General features: G+C 42.5%; 1 protein-coding gene across 2 annotated transcripts in view; it reads left to right on the top strand.

Annotated features, from left to right (window-relative positions):
- Positions 1–21,241, top strand: part of LOC120515892 (CMP-N-acetylneuraminate-beta-galactosamide-alpha-2,3-sialyltransferase 1-like) — a 364,360-nt gene that overhangs the window by 251,498 nt on the left and 91,621 nt on the right. For both annotated transcript variants that reach the window (XM_039737251.1, XM_039737250.1), the window contains one exon: positions 12,333–13,186. In XM_039737251.1, the coding sequence (XP_039593185.1) occupies positions 12,890–13,186 (297 nt within the window). In that variant the 5' untranslated portion in view covers positions 12,333–12,889. The remainder of the gene's footprint in view (positions 1–12,332; positions 13,187–21,241) is intronic.

Below are 21,241 nucleotides of genomic sequence, written 5' to 3'. Positions count from 1 at the left end.
AAAATAGAAATCCCTGTGTCTCCCTGCAGCATCACACGATGGCACCCATGACACCCAGCAGGGCTGTGAAGTCGAACTCCATCTCCCACGATGCCCTGCAGGAATCCAGGGCACCTCCATGCTGCAGGGAGGACTCCATCTAGCAGCCTGGATATGTTGGCTGGGATGATTGCAAGGGTTCCCTCCCACAGTCCAAAAACATGCAGGTTAGATGCATTGGCGATCCTAAATTGTCCTTAGTGTGTGCTTGGTGTGTGTGTGTGTGTGTGTGTGTGTGCCCTGCTGTGGGCTGGCTCCCTGCCCGGGATTTGTTCCTGCCTTGCACCCTGTGTTGGCTTGGATTGGCTCCAGCAGACCCCTGTGACCCTGCATTTAGGATATGGCGGGTTGGATAATGGATGGATGGATGGATGTTTCTTGTGATGGACTGGTAATCCCATCCATTTTGTTGTGTAACTTGCCAGACCCCTGTGACCCTGCAGTTAGGATATAGCGGGTTGGAAGATGACTGACAATAACGAGATGCAAAATGAGACAAAGCATGACCAGCAAACTGTGTCCATCATACAATATCTGAAAATAAAGAAAGATGAACGTCTCAGGAATGCTGATCTGTTCAGGTCCCCGGCACTCTAAGAAAAGAGAAACTCAACAATTTTGGAAATGTCTGCTATTGCACAATGGGAGCAGCAAAAAGCCATGGAATTAAAAGAACATCTTGATCGTTTCATGGTGGCACACGGAGCCACGAATATGAAGACGGGTGTCCCTGTCCAAATACTTCTGGACCTGACCGTAAATCAAGTGAAGTGTGGGATTCAGTCCACTGATTGATTGGTTAATTGATTGATTGATTGATTGATTGATTGATTGATTGATTGATTGATTGATTGACACTCCACTGCACGTTGATTGTTCTCTTGAGCCGCCATGACAGACGATGATCCCCCCCACCCTTCTATCTCCGAGGACTCCTGGTGATCTTCCTCACAATCCTGACCCTCAAGAGGATTATTCAAAAATAAAAAAGTTAAAAAAAAAAAAGAAATCTCCAAATGTGTTTTTAAAAAGGTCAGTTCAAATTGAAGTGGTTTGTAGTGATAATGTGCAATACATGTCCAGAATTTATCTGGTGAGAATGTAATTTTCATGAAGGCTGAACTCAGATCTTAAAGGTCAACAATGGCAGTCAGTCACTCACGAGAACTCTGACATTCGCAGCCTGCTTGGTGCTGTCAAAACACCCTGCAGTGCCGATATCTGATATTAGCAAAGTCAATTCCTTTTATATTCTTATTTCACTAAAATCGGGTGACCTTTACACATGCTGATAAATTCATGGCCACAACTAGACTGATATTATAACGGTCTGACCTTATTAAATCCTCAGCTCAAGTGCTTATGAACATCCAAAACAGTATATCACTCAAAAACATAATTTCTCAATTGACGTTTTTAAAAACAATTTTATATCAAATGGAAGTAAACAGAAAAGGCTGTCAATTCTAGACGCAGTTATGCTGCAATTTCATAAGCGCACAGTTTTTCAGTTTTTGTTTACTTTGATTTGAACTCCTCTGATGCCTTTTTTGTGAGAACATCCCACACACGCATTTTAATGTACGTGGCGGTGGCTGCAAAGAGGACTGAGGCGATAAAAAATAAAAAAATCACGTGGATGGGCTGTTTGTCTCGATTGTATTCAGACCCTTGAAATGACACAAATTATTTATTCATGGTCATTTATGTGTGAATTGCAGTATTGAATATTATGAGGAGAAAGTCCCAAAGGGGAATGTGAAATTGATGGGCTAACAGTACTCGGATCAATTAGCTTCTGGCGAACTAGAAGAGCAAGATGGAGTTGAATGGGCTCAGGTTAGACAGCTGCAGGCTGTGGTGCCAAGCAGCGAGAAAAGCAGCCTTTGTGTCACAATGAGGTGATATGGGCAGACAGCTCAGGTAGAGGCTGAGAAGAAGAAGCGAGCGCCACACGTCTCAGCTGCCATCAGTAAGGCTCACGGATTTCGCCACTTCTTCAGAAAGCTTGGATGTCTCCATTTAGGCCAACTGGTATCTACGGGGTGCACAGCAGGACCCGAACCTGCTGGCTGAGTGACCCTCCTAGTCTGGCATCTGCTCAGCTCACAGCCACAGGGCACTGCAGAGAGTGCTGAAGATGGCGCAGAATTTTACTGGCACACAGCTGTCTTCGGTCCAGGGTACATTAAAAAAGTAAAGGTGATTTGAAAATTTCACTGTAACAGCAACGGATAGAACCTGAAGTCGAGATCAGACACAGCCATTTGGATCCTGCCAAAACTGAAAGTGGACATTCAGGACAAGCATTACATCTTTACATCTACGGAGGAAGCAGAAACAAATACAACACGTTCACGATGGCCTATGGCAGAGATCTCAAACTCCAGTCCTGGAGGGTCGCAGTGGCTGCAGGTTTTCAAAAACAGTGAGTTGTTTTTGCTGTGTGATGTCCTCTTGGAAGATGGAAGGACCAGGGGGAGGGACAATACCTCCCCAAGAACTCGAGAGGGCAGCTGCCCTGGTTGGCATCGGGGTCACAGGATCGGAGCTTAGAAGCTCAACCCTGTTGGGGTCCATGGCCATTCCCAGATCCCCACCACACCAGGAAGTGCTGCAGGAAGGTCATCACTGAGCATTATAAAAGGGGCAGCCTCACTCCATTCAAGGAGCCGGAGTCGGGAGAGCTTGCGGGACAGGAGTGGAGGTGGCAGAAAAAAGGGACTGAATTATTTGTGGCTGATTTGTGTTGTATAAAGGCAGAAGAAGAATTAAAAGCGTATGTTTTGGGGACTTGTGTCTCGGTGTCTGTCTGTGGACCTGTTATATTCCACAGCTGCTAATTTAACTTCTTTTGAACTCATTTTATTTGACTCGGTCTTGAAGACTGAGACCCCTTAATTGTTTTCTTTTTTCCTTAATTAGCAGCCAAACAATAATGAGATACAAAATGAGCCAAAACATGACCAGCAAACTGTGACCATCATACAATATCTGAAAATAAAGACCCTGCAGGGTCTCAGGTCTCGGGAATGCTGATCTGCTCAGGTCCACGACACATTTTCACAGAGCTCTTAGAAAAGAGAAAGTCAATAATTTCGGAAATTATGCTGTCTCACAATGAGAACAGCAACAAGCCATAGAATTAAAAGAACAAGTTTAGTTAACAACAAGACTCGGCGCCTAATTAAGCAACTGGTTGGAGTGAAATTAGTTGGAGTTTAATGCCCTGTCTTCTGCTGGCTCACTCACTTCATGTTTCAGAAGCAATTCAGAAGAACGAATCTTAAAAAACAAGTCAATTCATCCATCCATCCATCCATTCTGCTATATCCTAACTATAGGGTCATGGGGGTCTGCTGGAGCCAATCCCAGCCAACAGAGGGTGCAAGGCAGGATACAAACCCCAGGCAGGGCGCCAGCCCACTGCAGGGCACACACACACACATACACACACCAAGAACAATTTAGAATCGCCAATGCGTCAAACCTGCATGTCTTTGTGAGGAAACCCACGCGGGAGAGATACGGGGGGGATACGGGGAGAACATGCAAACTCCACGCAGGGAGGACCTGGGAAGCGAACTCGGGTGTCTTAACTGCAAGTACGCAGCGCCACCCACTGCGCCACCGTGCCACCCCAAGTGAATGCGATGAATTCAAATGAAGTTAACCCTTTTACGGGAAAAATTATTTTGTGAGATATTCTACTTTTGGGGTGTCTAGGAAGCTCAAAAATGAAGACAAAAAACAAAAAAATGATCACTATTATTATTCAATAGCTGCCAAATACTTCAGTCTTCTTGAGGAAATAAAATTGAAAGTGGAGCTACATACTATGTGGTGCGCACAGTCCGTAAGCGTCCATTTTCACTTCTGTGAGACTGTATGCCAGTCTCTCCAATCTGCGTTAATAGTAGCCACCCTGTTCTAACGAACAAAAATGGCTGCATATTTATACACTAGTAATAGGACGTCAGGGCCGAAAGGGTTAATCAGCTCCAAAAACAGGCCACTAATTAAGAAAGGGATTCGAATGAAAACCTGCAGCCGCTGTGGCCATCCAGGACTGGAGTCTGAGATCCCTGGCTCATGGGGGAGTTGGACTGCACAAAGCAGCGCTCCCTGCTGTTAGTCCAGTTGAAGCCAAGGTGTGATGAACATGGACGCTCCGCTGCGGGATTGCACCATGGTTCATCAGGGTGATTTCTTTGGGCAAAGCAAGTGAAACCTGCTGAAATCAATCGAAGGCATGAAGGGCCTTGTTCAACGAGAACCCAAAGGTCACTCTAACAGATGGGAGAACCAGTCGGGAGAATGACCGTCTCAGTGGCACTCCATCGGTCAGGTGCTTCTACGGGACTAGACGGAAGCCACTCTTGAGGAAAAGGCATTTAAAGGACACTGGGAGTATGACGGAAAAAAAATGTTCTGGTCTGATAAAACAAAACCTGAACTCTTTGGGGGCGGCATGGTGGTGCAGTGGGTAGCGCTGCTGCCTCGCAGTTAGGAAACCCGGGTTCGCTTCCCATGTCCTCCCTGCATGGAGTTTGCATGTTCTCCCCATGTCTACGTGGGTTTCCTCCCACAGTCCAAAGACAAGCAGGTTAGGCGCATTGGTGATGCTTGGTGTGCGTGCCCTGCGGTTGGCTGGCGCCCTGCCTTGCGCCCTGTGTTGGCTGGGATTGCAGACCCCCGTGACCCTGTAGTTAGGATATGGCAGGTTGGATAATGGATTGATGAATGAACTCTTTGGGCAGAACTTCAAACACAGGCACTGCTCATCACCTGCTTAATACCATCTGTAATGCTGTTGGAAAGCGGAGCTTATACAGTATGATAAAGATGACTCGTAATATTTAATTTGTGTGTTTTATTAAGGTTTGCTTTTATTTTAGAACCAGTAACGGCGCACTACACAATACACTTGACTTGAGCATACTCTGTTGAGCCTTGACCTTCAGTTGCTCGAGCAATTCACTTTCGCTCTGCGTCAGTCTGTCGTAAAACGCTGAGTGCGTCTCTGTGCGTTTAGCATTCGTTTGCTCAGAGGTTGATGTGTTTGCTGTTCTTCTTTTCTCCACCCTAGTGGCCCGCTTCTTCTCTTCTTTCGTCAGCATCTTTTCGCGTTAAGACTGATCAACTCAGTGTTTGTGTTGTAGTTTCTTAGTATGTTAAGCTGACACTTAAGTCTTCAATCTGCCTTAAGAATGATTTAAAATATGAAGAGGTAGGGAAAGGTGACGGCTAAGGTGATAGGGAATGAGAACGTGCGTACGGGCGACCCTGCTGGCCTCTGCCAAGAGTTGATCTATACTAATAAAAGGCAAAGCCCTCACTCACTCACTGACTCATCACTAATTCTCCAACTTCCCGTGTGGGTGGAAGGCTGAAATTTGGCAGGTTCATTCCTTACAGCTTCCTTACAAAAGTTGGGCAGGTTTAGACTTATTCTGATAAACTGGAAGAACCCAAACTCTCCTCTTTTAAGTCAGTGGGAAACTGATGTGTTATATTATTTAAAATTGGAAAAAATCAAATACTCAGTTAGAGGATCTGTGCAGACTTTTTTCAAAACATGGCAGGATCTAATCAGTAATATTTTGAAATGATTTCATAAAGCACATAGAATTTGTTGATTTAGGTATTTTTAAAAGCCTTAAATTTTACACCGTTTGGCTTGCTCTCTCTCTCAAGGGTGGGGATCGATCTGTTCTTAGCATAATTCTTTTTTTTTGTTAAAACTTGATTGCTATGTATTGATTGTAATAAAATTAATAAATAAATAAATAAATAAAAAAAAAAAAAAAAAAAGTTGGGCAGGTTTTATATCGAAATTCTACGTGTAATGGTCATAACTGGAAGCAGTTTTTCTCCATTTACTGTAATGGAGATGAGCTTCAACGCCGTGGGCGGAGTTTCGTGTGACATCATCACGCCTCCCACGTAATCACGCAGTACGTAGAAAACCAGGAAGACCTCCAAAAAGCGCTAAGAAAACATGCATTATATAATTGAGAAGGCAGCGAAACAATAAGAAGCGAGCGAGTGACATATACTACCATATTCATGAGTGTTGCCAGCTCGGAAAGAAAGCACGGTGTAAACCTAAACTTTAAATTAAGTTCATAGACAGGCTAACGCTGGCGGTTCACATACACACAGGTAATGCGGGATACAAGTTTAATGAGAGGACGAGGATATAAGCGAGAGTTTTGATCACTTTGTAACTAAGTTAAAATTGTAGGTGAAAGGGTGTGCTTATGCAAATTCCAAGAGACTGTGTTTGTGGGGGATTGACAGTTAAGGCGGGTGGGGGAGTCACGTCATCATCTCCCCTCCCACCTCATTTTGCTCTGAGCTGAGCTCATGCTAACGCTGTCTTCCGAAGCAAATTCCTCAGACTGCCACCAAATACTCACAGAAAAATCCACAAGTTAATACACACGCTGTCTCTATAGAGTTTCTACACACTGAATCCTCCAGGCACTACTTACAAAAGGTCACATTGACAATCGTGTTACGTTATTTTTAAAATCTTTCCTTTTCTTAGCACAAGCACAGCCGAGAAGCTTCGATGCATGTGCTCCATAATGCGTTAAAAAATAATGCATTTAATCACACTTTGCATTACAAGCAAAGGGAGCTTTTGTCAATGCATGATTTCCTGGTACACGGATTACATTGATCAGCGCATCCCGATTCATTTTACCCTCGCACCACCTTAGTTTGAGAAGAAGTATGAAAAAATATGAGGTTAACACAGAAAAACAGATCACCAATTCAAGTTTTATGAATAATCAATTCGCCATTAATAATTGTTTTGGTAAAGCCATCCTCCTTCCATTTTATAATTTTTCCGCCACTAGCCATGATTAAATGAACGGTAAATAAAGTAAGAGCAAAGCGAGGGTGACTTATTTAGGCAGGCATATATATGACAGCAACACTCATGACAATGTCAATCATGTTACGTTATTATTAAAATATTTCCTTTTCTTTTTCATTACTTCTTTAACACACTACTTCTCCGCTGCCAGGCGGGTATTTTGCTATATATATATATATATATATGAATGACCTCCAAAGAGCTGAGACTTTTGATATCATGAACGTGTCTGCAAACTGGGGTCTCCTGCCCAGCAAAAGTCGAGCAGCCAGCACGCGTGCATAGCTGTGCCGGCCTTTGAGACGCTGACTGCGCTTCTGCCTTAAGTCAAAGTGAGCACTTTTAATTTTTTTCATCCTCCCCCTGCGCTATAGCCCAGACAAGTGCAAACACGGGACCCCTTTTCTACATCACGGCAAAATAATATTAAGGCGATTCACAATCGAGGCGAGGCACAAATTTGAACGTTCACATAGAAAATGTAATTTCAATGTACCTGTACTTCTTAAAACATTAATGTTTTACTGTTTAATAACTTATAGACTATAATTTATTATTTTTCCCTTGCACTCAGTGACCAAACCTATACACACACATATAGACACATACAAACATACACACAAGTATATGTATGTGTATATATATACACACACACACATACATACACACATATATATAATTTGTGTGTGTGTATGTATGTATGTGTGTGAATATATGATGTAGATAGGTATGTATGTATGTATATATATGTGTATATGTAGATATGTATATAGATATGTAGATATGAAGATATGTATATATATATATCTATATATATATCTATATATATATATATGTCTATATATATATATGTCTATATATATATGTATGTATGTATGTATGTATGTATGTGTGTGTGTGTGTGTGTGTGTATGTGTGTGTGTGTGTATATATATGACAGCAGCAATCCAAGCTGTGAGAAAACAGTAAAAAGGAGGCGTGTCAGACGTCGTGGTACATTTTCTGATGCAGCTACCGAAAACAACTTTGTGACGCTGCCGCCAAATACACAAAACAATTACATTGACAATCATGTTACGTTATTTTTAAAATGTTTCCTTTTCTTTTTCATAACTTCTTTAACACATGACATCGCTGTGAAGCGCGGGTATTTTGCTATATATATATATATCACAGCGACACTCATAACAGTGTCAAAACAATTACATTGACAATCATGTTACGTTATTTACAGAATGTTTCCTTTTCTTTTTCATTACTTCTTTAACACACTACTTCTCCGCTGCGAAGCGCGGGTATTTTGCTATTCTACAATAAAATAAAATAAAACTAAAGAGAGGAATAATTTCAAAACTCTTCACTTTTAATATAGAGCTGTAGTGCAGAGTTTCAGCATAGTATATGTGTACCAAATTGCAGGCTACAGATTATTTGATTTTTGACCTTGACCTTCCTGGGTTGACCTTTGACCTTGGAGGTCAATCACCACCCTGAAAGTGAACAGTAGAGGTCACGTAGTGTATGTGTACCAAATGTCAGGTCAATAGGTCAAATAGGTGATTTAAAATCCTGGACAGCCACAGTAGAGTATTATATAAGACCAGTAACGGCGCACTACCCAATACTGTGCAGTAAATACACTTGACGTGAGCATTCCTAGTTTTCATCCTCTTTCTTTCTCTGTACGTTTATCATTCGTTTGCTCAGAGGTTGATGCGCTTGCTGCTTCCTGAGCAGCTCTTCCTTTTTCTCCACCCTAGCGGCCTGCTTCTTCTCTTCTTTTGTCAGCATCTTTTCACTTTAAAACTGATTAAGTCAGTGTGTGTGTTGCAATTTCTTAATACGTTTTCTTAATTTTTCACTTGAGCTGGCACTTAAGTCTTCAATCTGCCTCAAGAATGATTTAAGATATGAAGAGATAGGGAAGTGACGGCGAAGGTGGTAGGGATGAGAACGGAGCACAGCTGCATTGCTGCCTGCTGTCAAGAGTTGATTCTACAACAAAATAAAATAAAAAAAAAAGAGTAATAAAAATCATCACCACGAAAGTGGACAGTAGAGGTCACGTAGTATATGTGTACCAAATTTCAGGTCAATAGGTTGTAATAAGAACGACCCAGAGACATTGGGAAGGTTTGGGGCAGCCACCCATATAATATTTCCCAGCTGCAAAATTGGTTAAAGAAAACAGACATGTTCGCACAACTCGTCCAAAGCAGAACTGATCATTGTCTTAAGATGGCGGCTTTTAAATGCTCACAGAGGAAGTGACATCACTGGTTGCCCCTGATCCAGGCAAGATTTCCTGAGAATGGTCTGCAAGGAATTGAGAGAGAGAATTAGTACCCTTCTCCACTCCCTGGTCCAGCGTGGAATTACATTTATTCAGGCCTTTTACTTGTCCCCTAAGGTCAAATGGTTTGAGAGCTTCAGGTGATTTAAAATCCTGGCCAGACAAACGGACAGTCACAGTAGGGCATTATATAAGAAGAGTAAGCATCATGGGGTCATAGAAACTACTGAAATTGTCAGAAAAAAAATGAAATGCCGAGATATCAGGTAATTGAAAGTTTCTTCGGAGTTTTCGTTTTGCCGACGTGCTTGCATCGGCTGTGCATTAGCGGCTAAGCCACACGTCTTTCTTCGGAGGTTTTGTTTTGCTGACGTGCTTGCATCGTTCCTGTAATAGCGGCTAAGCGAGTGACTCTTTCTTCAGAGGTTTCCCTTTGTCGATGTGCTGGCCTCACTTGCGTATCCTCAGAGGTGGAGCCCTTACTCCGACTCCACCTGTCACTTCCGGGCCCGACAGACACACACACACACACACACACTTCCACTCGTAGATGTTTATATATAAAAAGATTATTTAAATAATGACGGTCAACTTGTGGGCTCAGAGCTTCAGACGTGTTCTGAAACTGAAAGGGCAGGCAGGTGCCAATGATCTCATTAGCTCATTAATATTCATGAGGTAGTTCCCCAACACTGCCATACTTTGGAAGAAGATTAAAATTATAGGGTGTATTCAAAATAGACATAGTCAGGAATTCTGGGAAAGTATAAATTGTTAAGGAGTGTTCAGGTTAGGTGGACTGGCGATTCTAAATTGGCCCTAGTGTGTGCTTGGTGTGTGTGTGGGTGTGTTTGTGTGTGTCCTGTGGTGGGTTGGCACCCTGCCCAGGATTGACTCCATCTCTACAATATATAAAATCATTTTTCAATCCCTTCCTTTCAAAGATTCAAGAGGACACTGGGAAAAAGATCTCTCAATATATCAGAAAAGGAGTGGAAAGTAGCAATGCAGAGAATTCACTCGAGCTCCATATGCGCAAAGCATACAATTATACAACTCAAAATTATATATCGAGCACATCTGTCTCGACTAAAACTCTCCAAAATGTTTCCAGGACATGATCCAACCTGCGAACGTTGCAACCAAGTCCCAGCCTCACTGGGTCACATGTTCTGGGCCTGCACCAAATTAATATTATTCTGGAACAAAATTTTTAATTACCTTTCAGACAGCCTTGGACTCACAATCCCTCCTAGCCCATTAACAGCTGTGTTTGGGGTTCTTCCAGAGGGGCTTAAAGTGGAAAAAGACAAACAAATTGTGATTGCATTCACTACACTGTTGGCACGCAGACACATTCTGATTAACTTGAAGAACCCAAACTCTCCTCTTTTAAGTCAGTGGGAAACCAATGTGTTATATTATTTGAAATTGGAAAAAATCAAATACTCAGTTAGAGGATCCGTACAGACTTTTTTCAAAACATGGCAGGAGCTAATCAGTAATATTTTAATATAAGTTCATAAAGCACAGAGAATTTATTAATTTAGGTATGTTTACAAGCCTTAAATTTTACACCGTTTGGCTTGCTCTCTCTCTCTCAGGGGTGGGGATTGATCTGCTCTTAACTCAATTTTTCTTTTTGTAAAAACTTGATTGCTTTGTATGGATTGTAATAAAATTAATAAAAATAAAAAAAATAAAAAAATTTGGAGAACGATACAAGTTTTGGTTTCCACAAAGTTTGCTGCTTCAGTGTTTTTAGATCGTTTTGTCAGATGTTTCTATGGTAGACTGAAGTAGAATTACAAGTTTCAAAGGTTTTTATTGACCATGACATGAAGTTTATGCAAAGAGTCAATATTTGCAGTGTTGGCCCTTCTTTCTTTTTCAAGACCTCTGCAGTTCGCCCTGGCAGGCTGTCAATCAACTTCTGAGCCAAATCCTGACTGATGGCAGCAACCCATTGTTGGAGAATCAAGTGCTTGGAGTTTCTCAGAATTTGTGGGTTTTTGTTTGTCCGCCCGCCTCTTGAGGATTGACCACAAGTTCTCACTGGGGACTTTCCTGGCCATGGACGCCAAAATTTCAATGTTTTGTTCCCTGAGCCACTTAGTTCTCACTTTTGCCTTATGGCCCAGTGCTCCATCATGCTGGACAAGGCCTTGTTGGTCACCAAACTGTTCTTGAATGGTTGGGAGAAGTTGCTCTCAAAGGATATTTTGGTCCCACTTGTGCTCAGGGTTTCCAGCTCTCCTGAGAGCCCCACAGTCAACTGATGTTTTTAAACGAAATCTAAAAACTCATCTTTTTAGAAAGGTATTTTGTTAAAGTATAAATAGATTTTCTTGTTTTATTATTTTTATTTATACTCTGTAGCACTTTGAGATTTCTAAAATATGAAGTGCAATATAAATAAAATGTATTATTATTATTATTATTATTATTAGAGTAAACTGCCTGTCTCCTGGAATCTCCTCCATGCCCTTGAGACTGTGTTGGGAGACACAGCAAACCTTCTGGCAATGGCAGGTATTGATGTGCCATCCTAGAGAAGTTGGACTGCCTGTGCCACCTCTGTAGGGTCCAGGTATGGCCTCATGCTACCAGTAGTGACACTGACTGCAGCCAAATGCAAAACGAGTGACGAGGAGGGAAAAATGTCAGTGGCCTCCCTCCACCTGTTAAACCATTGTATTCCTGTTTTGGGGGTCGTCTCATTGTTGCCCCTCTAGTGCACCAAAGCAGCTCAAACTGATTACCAAGCCCCCTGTGCTACTTAACTGCCCAGATCAATAGCCCAGAAGTTTCATTAACCCTCATTTAAAATGGTTCCTTTCATTTTTTTGAGCAGTATATTACAATTATATCCCAATCCAAATTATATTTATCTGCTATTCTAACTATAAATTATTGTCCTTTATTTTGTAGATTTTTTTTCTGATATGACAGTAGTGTCTCCAGGGCTGGAGATCTTGCCAAGTGCCGGTTCCTGTCCTGTCCTGTCCTTGATTTCCCTTCTCTTCTCAGCCCTAAATGAAGGCACGAATGGATTCGTTCTGGCAAATCCACTAACCCACCTGATTTGTCTCTTGTCTCTCTTCTCTTTAGGTGGTCTCCCCGTCACACCTACGCTGCTGTGATCCTGTGAATGGTTAGCCGCCAATCCTCGTCCCATTCGGAGCGTCTTGCCATGTCTGCCCGCTCGAGCTGACAGCCGTTTTTTTCTTGTCGTCCCTTTCATCTGCGGCCAGAACGGATGGCATCTCAACCACAATGAAGAATTAGATGCTTGCACTGCTGCGCCCGTCCGCCTTTTTTTTTTTTAATTTTTTTCTTTCCCACTTTTTTTGTTGCACATGATCAGTATGAGGAAAACAAAACTACAAAGCGCACTTCACGCTGGGCTGCTGAGGAATGCACTCTCGTACTGAACACTTCCTGACGTGTATCCAAGCGGAGAGACGTTAAATCTTCTATTCCTGTGGCCACCATTGTTGTTGACCTTTTCTGCTGGAGCCAACAAGTCAAGACTCTCAATTATGATTTCATTTTCTCAAAGAGCGTAAAACTAGGAAAAGGCTTACACCAATCAAACTCCCAGTCGACGGAGAACGCAGGACTAGTTTTCCACTTGGACCCCCGTTTTTTTGCTTCTCAAGCCTAAAATGCCCTTGTTGCAAAGATTTAAACACATCAACCTGAAGATTTCTACCCTGACTTTGATATTCATTGTCTTGACACTGACCACCGTCCTGTGGAGCTTGAGTTTCCACGATCCTTCCTCCCCGTATTTCCTTCTTCTCAAGGTGGCCTCCTTACCCAAAAAGCCTTGTGCCTGTAAACGCTGCATCGGAGAACAGGGACTCTCCCCCTGGTTCGATGAACGATTCAACCAATCATTAAGTCCTCTAATGACAAAGAATAACAGTGTCCTCCCTGAAGATGTCTACAGGTGGTGGCTGGTAAGTTGAAATGGCGTCTGAAAGATTATCAGAAGGAATTTGGGGTGGTTCTGCAGATTCATTGAGCTTCATGAGTCTGTAGGGTCAAGTCAAGTCAAGTCAAGTTGGTAAAGCACTGGTAAAGCGTGTTGCCGAACCAAACACACGACGAAACAGCTCAGGATCCCGGTTGGCAGTGTTATTATTACATTTCTAGAATGGTACAGTGGCTTAGGCCTCCCATTGGTGCCCTGGGTGCAGATCCCTGCCCAGTCCCTCACTGTCCTAAGTTTGAATGTTCCTCCATGTCCTCCACAATCGAATTTCCGCTGCATTTCCGTCTCGCCTTTCTCTGTCTGTCACTCCTTCAGTCACTTTCCATCAACACTGCCTAGTCTCCCAATTAATCTTCCAATTCCCAACCCCACAGCATCATGTCGACCCCACCGTGCTGGTATTGCACAGGTGGTGAGTTGGTGTCTGGTTTCCTCCAGCCGTGACGCTAATCTTGGTTTTATCAGACCACAGAATCTCGTTTCTCACCGTCTGAGAGTCCTTCAGGTACTAACTCCCAAACTCAAGCTGGGGAGCAAGCACTGGTACAGCGCGTTGCCACACCCAACGTACGACAAAACAGCTCAGGGTCCCAGTTGGCAGTGTTATTATTACATTTCTAGAATGGTACAGTGGCTTAGGCCTCCCATTGGTGCCCTGGGTGCAGATCCCTGCCCAGTCCCTCACTGTCCTAAGTTTGAATGTTCCTCCATGTCCTCCACAATCGAATTGTACACACACAATTTTCCTTCTGCATTTCCGTCTCGCCTCTCTCTGTCTGTCACTCCTTCAATCAATTTCCATCAACACTGCCTAGTCTCCCAATTCCAAACCCCACAGCATCATGTCGACCCCACCGTGCTGGTATTGCACAGGTGGTGAGTTGGTGTCTGGTTTCCTCCAGCCGTGACGCTAATCTTGGTTTTATCAGACCACAGAATCTCGTTTCTCATCGTCTGCGAGTCCTTCAGGTACCAACTCCCAAAGCACTGGTACAGCGTGTTGCTGCACCCACTGCACGACGAAACAACTCGGGATCCCGGTTTGCAACCCCCCAGGCAGACACACGGTCCAGTCCTACCCTCTGGAAATGACCCTCTATCTGCCACAGCCAGGTGTTATGTGGGCAACCCCTTAGCCTGGTCCAACCACTCAGGTCCCCAACAATGAGGATCCTGTGAGATGGATCACCCTCGGGGAAACGTGCCACATGGCTGTAGTGCCGTAACTGACGCTCCCTCACAATGCAGGTAATGTGCCTCATTCGGGCCTCCATGAGCAACACAAAGTCAAACCAGCGGGACACAAGGATTCTCTGAAGAGACACAAGGAGTCCAGTCTTCATCTCAGGTCACTGGAGAGCGTCCATGTCTCGCAACCATATAGCAAAACAGGAAGCTCCAGGACTCTAACTTGGACCTTCGTCCTTTTGCAGAGATATTGGGAGCGCCACACACCCCTTTCCAGCATCCCCAATGCTCTTCATAGGAAGAGTCACCAGCAAAATTAGGAAAAATGTCTCTCATCTTGGGGAATTGGAGCAGTCCTCCATTTCTTTTAAGTCATTGTGAAATGATCCAGACAGCACAGGAAAGAGGTTTGGGGGCAGCCACCCGTATACAGGGGGTCCTTGGGTTACGACACAGTTCTGTTCCTACGACGGTGATGTAACCTGAATTTTGGTGTAAGTCGAAACACACCCTAGCCTAAGTCACTTACCTGTCCTAAGACAGTTGTAAAATCATAATCTAGAACAGGGGTCTCCAAACTACGGCCTGGGGGCCAGATGCGGCCCGCGAGGCCCTCTCATCTGGCCCGCAGAAACTTTTTTATCTACGTAAAAAAATGACGGAAATTTACGCGTATCCTGCCGAGATCAGCCGCTGCTTACGTGGACGTTACGTTTTTACCAAATTACCGATCACTACATTGCAAAACCTTATTCGCTGCTTACTTTTTCTACTTCTGTTCACAGTCAATGAGATGATATAACGCCATCTAGTGGCAGAGTTTTTAAATGGTTTGCTGCTTGTTCAAGACTTGATTATTTTGATCACAGTTTGCCAGTTGCGGTTGACTGCTGCGATGAGGAGGATTTGGTGTCAGTTAGCGTCTAATTGCTAAACGTGTTGTACTCTATTTTATTTAGTGATAATTTCCTTTGCGTAATTACTTACCAGTGTGTATGAAGTATTGGGAATGATGTTAGTTTAACAAGAATTTTCCGAATATTCTGAAGAGGAAACATTAAAAGCAACAATTTCTCTACCATAAGTGGATATATTTGCAGACTATATTCAGGTAAGTTTAACTTAAGAAATCATAAGAATTTTCAAAAAATTTTTCGGATCATTTGCAGCTATAATTGCAACGAAATTAGTTCGCATAATCAGGTTTTTTGAGTGATATTGTGCGCAAGATACTTTCAGTTTCACTATTTATTCATGTTGAAGTCACTTTATTTTAGTGCCCAATGAGTGTCTGCAATTTCAAGAAGAATGGAGTCTGAAATACTTCTTCATTAAATCCGATGAGAAAGCATTGTGTGTGATTTGCAACGAAACCGTGGCTGTGATGAAAGAATACAACCTGCGCCATCATCATCGAATTAAACATCAGGAGAAATATGCACAGCTGGAGGGTAAAGTTCGTGCCGAAAGATTTTCTAAATTACAAAATCAACTCACATCTCAGAGGGCATGGTTCAGTAAATCCTCAAATGAAAATGAATCCTTAACTAAGGCCAGTTATAAAGTTGCGTACGTCCCGGCTAAAAGTGGCAAACCGCTTACAGATGGTGAAGTAGTGAAGGAATGTTTGTTGGAGGTGGCTGAGGAACTTTGCCCAGAAAAGTCGAAACAATTTCAAAATGTAGCTTTGGGTGCAAATACCATTGCCCGCCGTGTTGCAGACATGAGTGAAAACATTGGGACTCAAATAGCGAAAAATGCAAGCTAGTTTTGCCATTTTTCAATTGCAATGGATGAATCGCTGGACAGCTGTTCCACCTCTCAACTGCCGGTGTTCATTAGAGGTGTGGATGAAGACATGAACATAACACAAGAGCTGGCTTCCCTACATAGCATGAATGGCACTGTTACCAGAGAGGATATATTCAATGAATTGAAAAAAACATTTGCTGATTATAACTTGGACTGGACTAACCTCAGTTGCCAGACTGTTGATGGAGGAAAGAACATGAGTGGCATAAAGAAAGGCTTGGTTGGACAAGTGAAGCAGATGTGTAATGAGAAAAACATTCCACAACCAATGTTCCTGCACTGTATTATTCACCAGCAAGCTTTGTGTGCTAAATATGTGGACATTAGCAGTGTACTGAATCCTGTGGTGAAGATGGTGAATTTAATAAGGTCACATGGGCTCAACCATAGACAGTTCAAAGACATGTTGAAAGATACTGACACAGAATCACAAGATTTACCATATTACACAGCAGTAAGATGGCTAAGTTGGGAGAAAATTATGAGCAGAGTATTTGAATTAAGAAAGGAAATAGGTGACTTCCTGGAAAGTAAAGGTAAGCCATAGCCATTACTATCTGATGAAGAGTGGGTCTGGAAATTGGCCTTTGCTGCAGACGTAACTAGTCATTTAAATTTTCTGAACCTAAAACTACAAGGAGAGAAAAATCTAGTTTCTGATCTATACACCCACCTTAAGACCTTCAGATCTAAACTTGTCTTGTTTTTGGAACAAGGACAGGCCAACAACTTGACGCACTTTCAGCAGTGCAAGGTCTTCATGGCTGAAGCAACAGCCGAGTTCCCCACGTCATTTGCATGCGAGATCAGCTGCAGTTTCAGGAGCGGTTTTCTGACTTGGATTCAAAGGCAGAAGAAGTGAGACTGTTTCAAAACCCATTTGAAGCAGATGTGGCCAGTTGCCCAGATGAACTGCAGCTGATGAAGCAAATGACTTCCTTAGGGACAAGTTCAAAGAAGGACTGGTGGGTTTTTACCAGTTTTTGCCCAAGGAAGACTTTCCTAATGTCAAAACTTTTGCATCAAGGTACCTTTCAATCTTTGGAACAACATACTTGTGTGAACAAACATTTTCAAGAATGAAATACGTGAAGAACAATTTGAGAACAAACTTGTCTGATGACAATCTCAGGTCACTGTTGATGTTAGGGACATCAAATCTAAAGCCAGAAATGTCTGCTATTTTGGCATTAAAGGAAACAATTTCACCATTCCCACTAATACAGGAGTTCATGTGAAGTGTATCAATGTGTTATTAAATAATAACTGAATAAAATAATATTAAATCAATAATTAAGAACAACATCTATGTTTTGATTCTTTTTTATTTGGACCTCGAGTGTGTAGTCGGCCCCCAAACTGCTGCATGATAGTTAATGCGGCCCTCGGGCTGAAAAGTTTGGAGAACATAAACACACAACTTAGCCACAGAAAAAGGAAGAGGACATAAATACACCGTAATGTACACTGTACTGTAGTAACAGAAAAAAAATGAGTGCAAACAAAAATTCCTTACCTGTATTCCAATTCTAATTTATAGCAATCTTTCCATCCATCCATGATCCAACCCGCTATATCCTAACTACAGGGTCACAGGGGTCTGCTGGAGCCAATCCCAGCCAACACAGGGCACAAGGCAGGAAATAAACCCTGAGCAGGGCACCAGCCCACCACAGAATAAATAATAAATGGATTTTTAATTTTGATACATATAATATTTGCCTCAAAGAGATGTGTAATATTTGTTATTAACTCAAACCCCGGGCAGGACACCAGCCCACCGCAGGCATTTTTTCCATCTCAGTCATTATGCCACTTCGCTGTTTGGTAATCACAGTCCATTTCCTAGGGGCAATCGCTTTACGTGTTCTAGGGTACGGTTTGTGGCACCTTCTGTCCTGTGCTCAGTCCTGCCAAGGTAGGCTCTGCCCCCAGAGAATCTTCAATTGAATTAAGCAGGTTTAAGAATATTAATTTAAAATTTCATACAACAATTAATACAACAAAATGGGATGGACCTCGAATTAGTTTAATAAAGAACAATTTGTACCCCTTGCTCTTGATCTGCAAAAGCTGTGCATCTCAGATTTATAAAATCAAAGCATAAGCTCATTAGTATTCATGTTTCTTCATTTTGTACTGTCGCATTTAAAAGCATTTTCCAATGTAATTGCTGAGCAGGTTTTAGACGGAGGTGATCCTGATGCCCAGAAATGCAGAGCTACAGTATATAACTTTGCTTTGTTTTATCCCAAAAAGCCCCCACAGCTCTCTTTGCAGTTATTAACTCTTTGAGGGCTGAATGTTTTTTTCCAAAAAAACATAGTTTCTGAAAATGAATGGTTTCACAAAGAAATCAACATGAAACGTCTGTTGCTGCACGCTGTGGCTGCCAGTTTGCCAAGAATATGTGGCAGGCTTGCGGCCAGGCTGTCTTTGCATGGCTGGGATGCGGTCGCAGTGCATTACAATCTGGTTTCTTTGTTAAGTGGCAGTCCTACCTGGTGAACATTGTCGGTACACTGATTAACTGGGGACCAATCAGCTGAAGCCGGAGCCTCACATTCATTTTCAGTCACTTGTATCAAAATCTGAGTCTGACAAGTCACAGTCCAGTTCAGAGATAAAAGGCAAAATGTCATCCACAGAGTATTTTGCTTTATGCGTTCGCTTTGATCTCTCGCCAGATGCTGTTGTTTGCGCCTTGCTACTCATGCAAGCGCAGGAAATCTCAGTCAAACCAATGAATCTAACTTTCCTTCTAGCATCGGGAGTCCAACTGAAACATAACGGTTGGTTTTGTCACAGTTTACAGTTGATTACCATCGTCAACTCCTCCTTTTGACAAAAGTCGACATCAGCCCTGAAAGAGTTAAATTAGAACATTACACAATTCGAATGATTGTGATGAGAACAGGCCCGTCAGCCCAACAAGCTGGAATAACATCAAATCAAGATCTGAAGGTCCCTAAAGTCCTCCTCTCCACCACACTACTTGGTCATTTATTCTGTATGTCTTTTCTTTTCTAACATTTGTTAACAAGTTTCTAAGCATTTCCCACAAGTTCTTGTTGCAACATAACATCTGGGGTCTACTGTACCAGTTCACACCATCATTTTAAACAGTCCAGCCGTGCCACCTCTTAGAGCAGGGGTGTCGAACTCCAGGCATGCAGCAGGTTTTCATTGTAACCCTTTCCTAATCAGTGATCTGTTCTCATTGCTAATTAACGTCTTTTCCCTTCTTTTTAATCACCTTGCTTTTAAGGATTCAGTCCTCTGAATTGATTCTTTTCTTCATTAAATGGCAGCCAAACAGAAATGAGATGTGAAACAAGCCAACAGATGACCAGCTAAGCTGAGATTTCAAACTCCAACCAATTTCACTCCAACCAGTCTCTTAATGAGAAGCTGATTCTTGCAGTTAATTAAACCCGTTATTTACAAGGGATATCCAGAAAAAAAGGTTACAACAGCTGTTAAAAATCGGAAAATGAGTATATTTCAACCAAATTTACAGGGTATGTTACAAAATATGCGTTTATTTCTCAACATAATCGCCGTCAACTTCGATGCACTTCTTCAGCCTGGGCACCAGCTTTTTTATACCCTCGTCGAATACGCTCCGCTCCACCTCCGAAAGCCACTTCTCCACGGTCTCCTTCACCTCCTCATCGTTGGAAAAACGTTTCCCACCCAAGAATTCTTTCTGTTTGGTGAAAAGGTGAAAATCGATGGATCTCGGCCGCGGATTCGATGACCGAACGAATCTCGCATCGGCGGTATGTGGAGCAAACGGCCTCAGCAGAGGCTGACGAAATCGCTTGCTGTGGTGACATTTCACAACTGACTGACGCGATCCCGGGCTTATTTTGACCGTTAGGACCCCCCTACACGCAGGTATGCCAACCTTCGAAAAAAAAAAATTCCCTACACCCTCCAGGGCACTTGTAACCTTTTTTTTTCTGGATATCCCTCGTAATTCCATGGCTTGTTGCTGCTCTCATGCTGCCACAGCAGACATTTCCACAACTGCTGATTTTTCTATTTTTTCTAAGAACACCTTGAAAATGTTTGGGTGAACTGAGAGATCAACCTTACTGAGACCTTCACCTTTCTTTATTTTCAGATATTGTGTGATGGGCACCAAGGTTATTATAGTTAACGACAACTAAAATCCAAACTGAAACTATTATTAAAAAAACGTTTTCATAAACTGAAATAAAATAATTAACAAAACCAAAATTAAAAACTAAAACTAAATAAAACTATTAAAGTAACTGAAATAATTTACTAAAATATTTTTAGTTTTCGTTTTTGAATGAATATTCTTGCCGTTAGTCTTTAACCTTTGTAAGTTTAACTCTAAGGCCTTGTTCACACGGGCGTTAAAATCGAGCGGTTTTTTTTGCGTTCGTAGCGTCCGGTGACCGCGGATCAAGAGCCGAGTGTTTTCTACACGTAGGAGTCAATGAGAGTGTTCACACGGGCTTTGGTGACGTGCGTTTGTCCGGCTGCGCGTTAATACGGCATCAAAAAAACGTTGCATGCAGCTTTTTCTTGGCGTTCAAAACCCAACGAACGCAAGGAAACCGCTTCTAGTTCGTTTTCTGCCCGTTTATTTTACGCTTCGGAGGGACTTGTGGGGAGTTTGATGGGGGCATTTCAGTGCATAACACCGGTGTAAGCGCACACTCGACTGCTGTTTCCTTACCTCAAAGTGACAAGTAGTCTCTCTTCGGGGCTAACACCAAGTCGCATATTGGTTGATCGGTGTGCAATGTGGCATTGCACCAGCTGCAGCAGACAATCAAAAGTGGAAACCGACATCCGACAGTAATTAAAAAACTTGCGCAGAAATTTTTGCATTTCTTCATAAAGCTCAAAAAAACTTCCTTTAACCCGACGTTGTGCAGTCAGGGGATGAACCCAGTAGCGGCGGCGATTTTTTCTCTCCCTTACTTCGCCGTATTACGAGTATTTTTAAAACAAAAATCAAAATGGTCCATATTGAAAGGAG

The sequence above is a fragment of the Polypterus senegalus genome, chromosome 15 (assembly GCF_016835505.1).
Source record: "Polypterus senegalus isolate Bchr_013 chromosome 15, ASM1683550v1, whole genome shotgun sequence".
In the NCBI taxonomy this organism is placed as follows: domain Eukaryota; kingdom Metazoa; phylum Chordata; class Cladistia; order Polypteriformes; family Polypteridae; genus Polypterus; species Polypterus senegalus.
This window is presented reverse-complemented; position numbering and strand designations above follow the sequence as displayed.